The sequence below is a fragment of the Trifolium pratense genome, linkage group LG5 (assembly GCF_020283565.1).
Source record: "Trifolium pratense cultivar HEN17-A07 linkage group LG5, ARS_RC_1.1, whole genome shotgun sequence".
NCBI classification, from domain to species: domain Eukaryota; kingdom Viridiplantae; phylum Streptophyta; class Magnoliopsida; order Fabales; family Fabaceae; genus Trifolium; species Trifolium pratense.
Genome location: NC_060063.1, coordinates 35,818,226 through 35,829,706, shown reverse-complemented (window position 1 = coordinate 35,829,706; position 11,481 = coordinate 35,818,226). Strand labels below are relative to the sequence as shown.

General features: G+C 31.5%; 1 protein-coding gene across 2 annotated transcripts; it reads right to left on the bottom strand.

Moving 5' to 3' along the window:
* Nucleotides 1–97: 97 nt before the first annotated feature.
* LOC123887129 lies at nt 98–6,902 on the bottom strand. Of its 2 annotated transcripts, none has more exons than XM_045936421.1 (11): nt 6,550–6,902; nt 3,148–3,245; nt 2,958–3,044; nt 2,703–2,859; nt 2,356–2,565; nt 1,790–1,908; nt 1,502–1,699; nt 1,283–1,373; nt 1,027–1,192; nt 587–694; nt 98–486 (listed from the first exon to the last, which is right to left on the bottom strand). In XM_045936421.1, exons 1-11 carry the CDS (start codon nt 6,586–6,588, stop codon nt 377–379), a joined length of 1,383 nt encoding a protein of 460 aa, XP_045792377.1. In that variant the 5' UTR covers nt 6,589–6,902; the 3' UTR covers nt 98–376. The 2 variants fall into 2 exon arrangements, with proteins under 2 accessions (XP_045792377.1, XP_045792376.1); XM_045936420.1 differs by lacking the exon at nt 6,550–6,902 and adding an exon at nt 4,321–4,886.
* Nucleotides 6,903–11,481: the final 4,579 nt, after the last annotated feature.

The following is an 11,481-nucleotide window of genomic DNA, read 5'->3' as shown; positions in this document are numbered from 1 at the left end:
AACTGGGAAAATAAGATGAATGTGTAACTTTGCAAAGATGAAGGATCAAAATACATTCTATGTCAAAGTCTCAAAGATCAAACATCAAAGACTAAAATTATATTTTGGCTAGCCAAAATGGAATCATCGTGCAAAGAGAAACCAGCAATATAATAAAATTTTAATGGCAACCAATGTTGATTGAAAAACATTACACCTCCATATTTGGTCAATCAACATCCTAATTATTTCAAAAATTACAGTAAAATAATAGAAACCACAGCTACAAATTGAAACTAATTACATTGAAAACTAAGGACCCTTGTCTCCATCACCAAAAGATTGGAACCCTTCTTACATTTACAAGCTTTAAATAACCCTATCATGTAATTGGTAATCAAACTCTCCTAGAAGAAATATACTTGTTAACCTCTTCCTTCTGCTCTGGCGCATACACAAACCATTTTTCGTCAACTTCAGAAGCATCTTCATCATTGATCTTCACATCTGTATTATGATATGTATTAGTAAATTAGTAAACATGTAATAGCCTCAATCTTTTATGGTATCATTCACAAAAATTAAATGAATTTGTTTCAAAAATTACCTTGTAACAAGAAAACATCATCATTATAGCTTCTTAGTTTCCATAATGCCTTGCCATTGTTATTTAAGTACTCACGCTCAATTCTCAATGTCTCACAACATTGGTTCCCTACAATGTTCAAAGAAAAGAAAAATGTCAACCACTATATTCACATAGTTTCTATATTTCTAACTGAGTGTGCATGTACCAAATTAAGTCCAGTTTGGATGATAAGAAAGCAAATGCTCAGTCTATAATTCAATCATAGAAAAACCAAAATTCAAGTTTTTTTTCATTTTCCTGTGCTGTTTTTTTACTGTTACAGAAATCTTTTCAAATCTTTTCAACTTAACACAACCACCTAAATACTAATCAGATATTCAGATCGAAGAAATTTATGCATGAATGATGAAGTTGACTTAAAGTTAGAGCAATTGAAAATATCAAATGTCAAAACATACGTTTAGGCATTGTGCCCTTTGCCCCAATCAACTCCGCGCGAGCTTCAGCTGCTTCACTCTTAATCTTTGCAAGTAGAGCAGCATGTGCTGAATTTGAGAGGCTATCCTCATTTGATATCACAGGTTTTGCTATCTCATCTTTTAACTTCTGTTTAAGACTTCTTTCCTATAGATACATGAACGCCACAATATGAACACCATGTGACAATTTGTTTGCAGTAGGACATATCTAGAAACAAAAAACAAACCATTTTACCTTTTCCTTAGCTTCAGCAACCTTTGTTTTTGCTGCTTTCTTTTCTTCAGCAAATATTTCATTTTGTTCATCCATATACTTCCTTAGCTTCCTGAACATATCAATCCAAGCACCCAACCACTTAAAAGATTATTATTGAGAAGGCACAGGAATAAAAAACAAATTCAAAAGTTATAAAGATAAGCAAAACAATTTTCTGTTTAAACTTGAAATACTTACGGTGTGCCCAGAGCTTCATCGCAGATAAAGTTCAGAAGGCTGAGCTTGTTCGACATGTCCAAATCGCAATATCCACTATTGCCTTTTTTAAGCCAATCAACCGGAAAGTCTTTTAGCACAAGATCAGATGCAATAGTTAACTCCTCCAGAACCTTCAGCCATGAATTTTTTCCATCACTTGCAGTTTTGGGTGAAGACCTACACCAAAATGATCCAAAACAAGAACGTTTATTACTATAAAAAATAAATCCCTCGCACCCTTAATTTAACAGCTTGGGATAAACTTACTCAAGTTCTGAATCTATCAAATTTAATAGCTTCGTTTGGAACTCAACCACTAAGGTGTTTTGTCCACTTCGCAAAGCCCTTAAAATAGCTCCGGGTTCTTCTTTCTTGATATCAAGAGCCTAATTAACAAATGTGAGAAAACTTGGTAAACCAAAACTATTTCACCTATAGTAACACCATTATTGTCTACAGAGTTTAATTTCATTTAAAGGTATAAATAACTGAATTGACAAATTGCAAAATAAATCTATAACATTGATTTTTAGATTACATGATGTTAATAAAATGAAGAGTAGTCCCAATTTTATATCATGACATTTATTAATTTGATCTTAGACTCCAACATCAAGAAGTTAAGTTAGACCTACACTAAACCAAAACGAAACCTAAAAGAAAACATACATTAATTGTTGACTGAATAAACAAGCTATGGTTTGTGACCATCAACAGCATTAAAAGATTTTGTAACAATTGAAATATTCAGTTTGTCAACTATTAGATGCAGCAGTAAATTGCAATTCAAACAAAGATTTCATAATATTCTAATATTCATAATGAAGGCATACCTTTTCAAATATTCTACAGAATTCTAGAAACTGCAAAACATTCCCGACATCTTCTTGTGTGAACTCGATGTCCAGTATTGTTGTCAACTCCGTGCAAGTGGGAAAAGGAATTTCTTCCTTAATTTCCCGCTTCACTTTTTTGGATTTCACATGTTCATCCTTTAAAGCATTAATTCCATCAGGTTCCCCTGATAGGCCCGCTACAAGCTCCTGTAGTACAAAACAAATATAAAAGTCAACACATTTTCGCTTCTTCCATCATTAGTCCCGAATTGCAGAGAAGAAGAGGCAATGTGTTAACCATTAAACAAAGTTAACTAAAATGGGGAGAAAATCAACCCACGCACCTTTTCTGAAGTATGTTCCTTAATCGGCAAATCAGCTGCATTGTTCAGTTCCAAGCCTTCAGAAGACTCCTTACATAGCATTTCAGAAACAGAGGTAAAACTGCGGGCCTTGGATTTACGAACTAGTCGACCAGTGGGTTGTTGACCCCTTTGTTTCCTACAAAGTCACTCTTTTTTCAGAACCAACACAAAATGGTAAAAAATGAAAACCACAATACAAAACTCAAAAAAACACATATTCAAATCGCAACTTACATGCAGATACTGCAGTTACAAATGCCACGGCATTTAGGACACATCCAGTCACTCAACAGATCTACCTCTTGTGCTATTTCTCCATATCTGAATTCAACACACAATAAATTATTCTAACCCTTGTACTCTTAAATAAAATGGAATAATTCTGAAAATAAAAGTAAATTAAAAATAAAAAGGTGAACCAAACCTATTCTTGAGGCAGCTGTGGCAGAACTTAAGGAGGCAAGGCTTCCCAGCTACTGGATTCTTACAAGCAGCACAAAAAACATTTCTTTTTTGTCGGCACTTCAATGTGGAAAACCAAGCAAACAAACACGTTAGCATCAATATGACATTATTAAAATTGGAATCAAAGTCATAGACATATTGTAGCTAGTCAAATTAAACCTCAAAACATTGCCATCCTACAGCCTATCAACAAACTTCTCATTTTTTTGAAAAAGACTTCTCATTTTTTATATAATTCACATAACTAGTCATATGCCCATGTTCATATTGTCTTCTCTTCAAAATTACCACATCTCAGAATTAAAAAAACAACATGAACAAAAAATCAGATAACAAGAAACACACAGAAAAAGTAAACCTATAAAGAAATTGAGCTAACAACACTTGATGTAAACAAATTACAACACTTTGTTTATGCAAACAAATTATGAACTACTTAGAGTTGAGCTAACAGCATACTCAATGCAAACAAATTACAACACTTGTTTATGCTCACAACACTTCAACCAATTTTAGCTCATTAATTAAACCGCATTAAACCCAATTAATCCAATTCACAAGAAAATCAGAAGATCAATCTTACTACAAACTCACAATTTTACTTCCTCAATTCAACGCATTATCTACTACCACATTATCAAACAATGGCAGTTCATTAGAAATTATTCCACAATCTAAACCTATGAAGCTCCGACACAAACATCAAACACAACACTAACACATTAGACACTGACAGTAATTTGACCGTCTGGTTCCTACACTCACAATTTTATTTCCTCGGTTCAATGATCAATACTTCAGAAATTACTCCACAATCTAAACCTATCAAGCACTGAAACAAACACAGGCATCGAACTCAATATTGACAATAATTTGAGAAAATAGAATAATCAAATGCAACCACATATGTCAATGTCGTGTCATATAACCTCAAAGAATAAGCTTTATTGAATATATAAATAAATAAATAAACAAATATAATTTATGTACATTAACATGCAATCATCAGAAACCCTAGAAGCTGAATCAATAACATGTTATCATCAGAAACCCCAGAAGCTGAATCAATATCAAATCAAAAAATCAGAAGGAAAAAAAAAACGAAAAAATCATAGAAGCTTAAAAAATCAACCTGGTGACAACTTGTGCCATTTTCAGGATCATAGATTCTGTTTCTAACAGCACGGGCTCCACATTTGTTTTTCCGATTCAATTTCTGTCCGTTGACATCAACCTCGTTCACATTCAATTGCACCGAAGAAGAACCAATTTCCATTGTTGAGAAGAGAAGAGATTTTAGGGTTTTCAGAGAGAAGAGAATAACAAAATGGGTTTTGAAGTTAAGTGAAAAATGATATGTCGAGAATACGAAAAGAATGGGTTTTTTTTAAGGAAAAAAGAATGATTATTCATAAACACTCCTTGGATTAGGCGTGTCTCGGTGTCGGATAGGCGTCGGTGTCAAACACCGACACGACACCGACACTTATAATTACATTGAATTGTGTCATTTTTTCAAATTATTATCGGTGTCAACGTGTCAGTGTCCGTGCTTCATAGTCTATAAGTCTAAAAAATGGGTTTCAAAATTTCGGTTTCCCTCCTTCTATGATGAGGAGGAGGGAAGGGTGAATATTTTGAAAATTAATTTGGATATTTGTCAACAAAATTGAAATTTTTATATAATTTGAAAATGAAAAGTTGTCTTTTTGGTTTGGAATAAAAGGAATTTTGTTTACTTTTAATGATTTTATTTTTTGGATTATATGGTAAATATAGATTTTTTATTAGAATGAAAATATAGATTTTTTATTTGTAATATTAATTATATTTAATTTTATTTTTTGGATTATATGGTAAATATATAATTTTAATTATAATGAAAATATAGATGTTTCTTTGTAATATTAATTACATAGAATTAGTTCCATAGTGGACTCTGATTAGGGTTTGTAAAACGGATTGAAACGGTTTAATCTAGTTTTTATTTGTGAGGTGGGTTGAGATTTCGAGTCTGCCACCACTAGTTTGTCCATCCCACCTAATCCGCTAAAAAAATGAGACAAAACTGAACAGAGTCAGCCCCAACTATCTGGAAGTCGTGCTCGAATGTTAAAAATGGACACTGATAAAAAAAAAATTAAAAAGAATAATCCTTTATTACAGAATGTTATATCTAGTACTGGATTACATGAAATAATCTAAACTATAATTACAACTCAAACATCTCTATATATACAAGATAGTTTACAATTATAAAGATAACTATATCTAAAAGTTTTTCTCCGTGCCAAAGCTTCTGTCAATGATGTGCCTGTCTTATCTGAAGAAAAAAATAGAGTGTGGGTTGAGATAAAATCTCAAACTACCCTCAACCCTTCTAACACGAATACCCGGATTTTCTAACTGCCTATCATCAGATAAAATAGAATAAGATAATTAGTTCAGTTTCTATTCAACGGTAATAAATAAAAGTTGAACACACAAGTATTATTATCTTGTCAACTTTACTCTACAAGTCAACTGAGCGTGAGCGTTCTCAGAAGCCTTGCCTATCCGGATGGAAATATCATCGCGGACATCTACTCACCATTCTTATTTCTTTGCACTTGTAAACTTTTCATACTTATGCCTATACCAATTCTAATACTTTCTAGATCGATAAATTATTGATCTCAACATATTTATATTCACAATAATATGTCATTATTCTCTAACCACAAAGGTTCATTCTTATCTTTCCTTTAGTTATAAATTAAAAGGAAACTATGCTCATTGGGGGAAAAAGGGTATCTATGAGCATTATTTCCAATTCTCTAATTAATTAACAATTTTCTATTAATAAAATTGATTCTCTTTTCAATTAGTTCTAATGTTTTGAACTAAGATTATCTTGTTAAGAACCCACTTGGGGTTGGTCCAGTGGTGTTGGCTTGGATCCTTGGAGTATGCTCCTCTCAAGGTCTCAGGTTCGATTCGCCCTGGTGCCAATTTCGGTGGGCTAAGTCCATACAGAGCCAAAAAAACTCTGGCTTTAAATGGGCCCCCGCAAGTGGGCGGTGGGATTGGTCTCCTTGGATTAGTCGGGCCTAAGGCCGGATACCAAGTTTTCAAAAAAAAAAAATTATCTTGTTAAGTTTCCAAACTAAGGGAACTAATGCTCAATGGGGAAAATTGTCTATGAGCATTATTCTAGTTGCAATCTAATTACTCTTCAACTATGATTAATATTTTAATCACTTTCCTATAGTTCTATAATTATAAGAATTAATCCTAAGTAAAGAAAACTTAGATTACTACTCTATTGTGCCTCTACTAACATTAAAACCCTAAAAATTACACAAAAATAGCAGTAACGAACCTGCACCTCTTTGGGGTTTGATGGAATGATAACTTTCATGCATCATTTTCTCTGAATCAAATCTCCTCTTGATTTCTACCTGATTCCATCTTCTCCATTTTGGTTCCCTATTAAAAACCCTAATTTAATCATGAGTCTTTAGCCCACAACTTCTTCTTCTAACTTCTACATTGAGTCTTCTGATTAATTACCCATTGAAACTCAAAAAACCACATGATTTTGCATGTAAGGCTGTTACAATTGGAATGGAGAAGAGAATGCATTTGAGATGAAGGAGAGTATAGATCGGATTCGGTGTACAGAGAGCCAAATAGGAAGTGAAATGAATTTTCTTTTTCTTTTCCAATTCTAAATTCTAAATTAGGCTTAGACGTATATATGCAACTATTTAATGACCTTATTTTTTAACTTTAAATTAAGCTCCTTCAAAACAAAAACAAAAAAAATAAAAAAAAACTTTAAATTTAAAAGTTTTTTTTTTGTTTACAAATTTAAAAGATTTTTTTATATTGAAAAAAAATAAAGATTTTGATTTTAAAATAAATTTTTTATATTGAAAAAAATAAGATTTATTTTTGTATATATGCAACTATTTAATGACCTTTTTTTTAACTTTAAATTAAGCTCCTTCAAAAACAAAAAAAAATTAAATTAAATTTAAAAGAATTTTTTTGTTTACAAATTTAAAAGAATTTTTTTATATTGAAAAAAAAAATTTGATTTTAAAAGAAATTTTTTATATTGAAAAAAATAAGATTTATTTTGTATATTAACGTATGTCATTAAGACATAGGTTAACTTTCTATTTTTTCTAATAGAAATTTATATTTAGGACATATAAATATTTGTTATGTCTTTTCTCTATATATATTTAAAGTTTATTTTTTATTGTAGAAATTCAATTTTATTTTTATTATAGAAATGAAATTTTTTTTAGTGTCAAGTGGGATAGTTGTATTACTAATTTTTTTGGAGGAAAAACTGCATACTCAAGGTTTGCAATCCCTATAAATGTTTATGGGTTCTCGACATGTGAGATACAATCATCATAACCATTAGCTGATTTAATTCGTTGTGAAAGGCTAATCATATAGGATGAAGTAGTATGATGCATAAACATTGTTTTAAAGTCGTTGATTGTACTTTGAAGGATATACGAGTAAAAAACTTTTCATTTGGTGGAAAAATATTGGTGGATATTTTCGTCAGATTATTTTATTATACCAATCCCTTAGGGCTTATTGGACCATTATTTACTATGCGACATGGCCCGGTATTCCATGGACTAGCGTAGCCCAAGTGATATTGGCGTCCTTGGCCCATTTGACGATTCCAAAAATTCACATCAATCTCACCCCTTTAGAGCATGTTTAGCGCTGGTGAACTAACACCAACATTGCTTATAGCCAACGTAAATAACAAGGAACTTGCAATAAAGATGTATGACATGGCATAGCAAGTGTTGTTTTCGGATTTAAAAAACCTTTTAAAAATAATTTTTAGCCACCGAAGAGATTACTGGGTTGAGTCGCGGACTAGGTCGCTCTCTTTAAGACGTTTCGTGGCACTGCCCAAAATTGTGCAAGCAGACTATCAACCACGCCGTCCCCAGGATAAAACAGCCCAGTTACAACTGTATACCGATATGCTACAGCACGGTAGAAATCGGTCAAAGAATACACCTTCTTGAATGGTACTACAATACCACTCGAATTGATGCTACGACATCAATCTATGATTCATCGGTGATTCAGTGGTACTACAATACCACTCAAATTGATGCTGCGACATCAATCTATGAATCAACGGTACTACGATACTACATGTGGTACTACAATACCACATGTATTGATGATACTACAATATCAATCAATATAATGACACTAAGGTCATTCCAATATGGTACTAAAACCATTCTCAAATCAAAGGGATAATGGTACTAAGACCATTCTTTATTTGAAGGAACTAGTGATACTTTGATCACTCTCAAATCAATTAACACTAATAATAATATTATTAGTATCATATATAATACATAGAATAAATATTGTTTTTCTATAAAACAATTACGAATGCAAATCTTTCTAATAAAGAAAATAAAGAAACAATATAAACTATATTTTCATTAATCCAAAGTCATATAGAGGACAGATTATGAACTATAAACAAATAGAAAATTATATTCAACTTATATAATATCAAGTTATTCAATTTCCTCTATATATGATTCATCGACCCACCGCCAAGTTAGACTTATATAATGAATTATCACAACAAATAACAATATAAATTAATTACTTCAAGCTATCACCAATCTAAGTATATACTATACATATTCCTAACCAATTAAACAGATTAAGAATTTAGCTTCAAAGTAATGAACATGATCATTTATCAATGGCTAACATATCTAATAATAATAGTCATATAAGCATAATTCTTATAATAACAAAGTTGTGTTACCTGATCATGTTCTTAAGACATAATGGCACTAGATGCCTCGTCAACGAATTGGATGTTTAATCCTCTGAATCTACCAAATGGTTTTAGCAAGGGAAATCAATACAATTGAGTGTATGAAAATGCTAAGCTAATTATAATGGTGGCTTAGCAACTGGTTTTTTTTTCTTGTTAGCAATTAGCAACCCAATTTAAAAATAGATTAAATTATATCTCTATACTTGGCAGCAACCAATACACCATATATTTCGTAGCCATGCTTGTATCTCATTTTCTATATATTTCAAGGAATCTACTCCTTCTTCAATGATATATTGGTATCCACTAAAAGAGAACATAGAAAACTATGGTAGGTAGTCTTATTGTAGCCATAAAATAGAGTTATTCTCCCATCAACTTAACCGTTACAAATTAATGGAAAATAAATCACAATAAATCAAATAAATAATTGTGAGACTTAATAAATTTATTTTCTCAAAATACACACTAGTATGCTACAACACACTAGTTGGTTCTAGTACCCGATATGAGACTCAATTTTATTTTCAATTCACACACCAATGTGAACTTTGTCCCAACAGCAAGTGAACTAACTTTTCTGTACATGCTCTAAATAGCCAACGGCAACAAAAGGCAAATAATTATTATTTTATTCAAAGCAAAATTGCACATGACCACATATCTATTCAAATAATTATTTCAATACTTTATTACTATCACCTTTTGAATATTGTAGTAGGGGTTCCCTTGTAGTAGTAGAAAATCAGCATATGACATGAAAAGCAACGGCCATATTCTCTGAATAAAAGTAACGGCCATAAACACTTTTATCTTTTTTTTTTTTAGCAAAAATATTTTTACCTTCCTATAAATATCATAGTAGTAACTTACATTTTTTTACACACAATTTTACCTTCTAATTTTTTTTTTTGCTTTCAATTTCCAATCATATTTCATTTATCAAATGGATCCCAACCAATGGAATCCTTATTTTAATATTTATTTTGTCATTTTTTTAAATATTTTATGCCTATTAAATTAATGTTAATTTTGAATCAAAACTAATTACAAATAAAAAAATATAAACATGTGGGGTCAATGTTTGGTTCTTTATAACCAACCACCATTAAAGTAAAAACTACTCAAATCAACTATAAATCTCTTAAATCCTACACATCACTCTGGGCCCACAAAAAGTAACTTAGTTTACCCACTTAGTTTACTCCCACTAAAGATGCTCTTATGTGAGATCATTTCAAAATAGTGGGACCCATGTAAAGTTTACTCAATAAGACTATATACAATGGTGGGGTTTAAACCCCAAAACAATGGTTGACTATCAACAATGGTGGGGTTTAATATTTGGGTTGAATGACGTGGAGGGGAGAGAAGATGAAATTTTTCAACCGGATTAAAATAGGGGTGCTTCTAGCGTGAGACCATAAAATTTGTTTCACTAATGAGGTCAATTTAATTGCCCAATAGAATTTTAAGTGATGTCACATCAACTCTACAGTGTAATGAAGGTCTATGGTAAGTCTTTTTAATGAAAGTTTTACTTATTGCACATCACCCCTTCTTTTAGTTAAAATTATTTTAATAATTAAAACTTATTTTATTTAGATTTAAATCATATAACTAATATCCAACTTTTAATTTGTCTTTTTAAAGTACAAATTTTCTCATTATTTGTGTTCTCCATTCTTCATGTATTCATCATTTACCATCCAGATCCTCCATTTTAATTGAACAACAACAACCTTAACATTAAATTTTTTGGAAATTACTACCACTATTCTAGATTTGAGATTTTTCTCCAAACGCGAGTTTGATGCTCAAACGCGATTTAAACTCATTCCTTTGATGTGTGGATAATTGCAAAAGCAAATCTCAGACTTGTAGCCCAAAACGCAAGTGAACTCAAAACTATTTAGTTTCGAGTTTGACAATCCCAGAAACGTTTTTCTTCTCCAATTGTGAAAAGTAAAAAATATTTATGTTTAAATTTGTCATCTAAGTGTGTAACCAAAAAAAGATTTGTCATACAAAATCGATTCTAGATTCAAAATCTAATTGAAGTTTTAATTTGGAGGTTCTGCGTTTACTGGAATCGAGACTGGTACCGCGGGTCTGAAACCGGGTCGGAGTGACCCGGCTGAAGGTTGAAGACGATGCTTTATTTAATATATTAACGCTATCTTTATAAATATTATTACATGATGCGAAGATAACAACAACAAGTTCTGTTGTCGTAGCGGTTGGTGCGTGTTACCCTTGCAAAGTAGTCGTGAGTTTGATTCATATTGGAAGCGTTTTGTGAATTATAATTTTTTAAAAAGCGTTGATAAAAGTATAGCGAAAAATAAAAATGAAAACTATGGCACATGCATGATTTGAACAAAGAACTTATTGTTATTAATCACCAACACTTTCCAACTTGGCTGTAAACATTTCTTGTTAAATTATGCACTT

Coding starts and splice junctions, on each gene's coding strand:
- LOC123887129 (XM_045936420.1), bottom strand. CDS start 4,464: ATGGAAATTGGTTCTTCTTCGGTGCAATTGAATGTGAACGAGGTTGAT. Junction 3,246..4,320: donor ATGGCACAAGTTGTCACCAG/GTTGATTTTTTA, acceptor TCCACATTGAAG/TGCCGACAAAAAAGAAATGT. Junction 2,860..2,957: donor TGTAACTGCAGTATCTGCAT/GTAAGTTGCGAT, acceptor GTGACTTTGTAG/GAAACAAAGGGGTCAACAAC.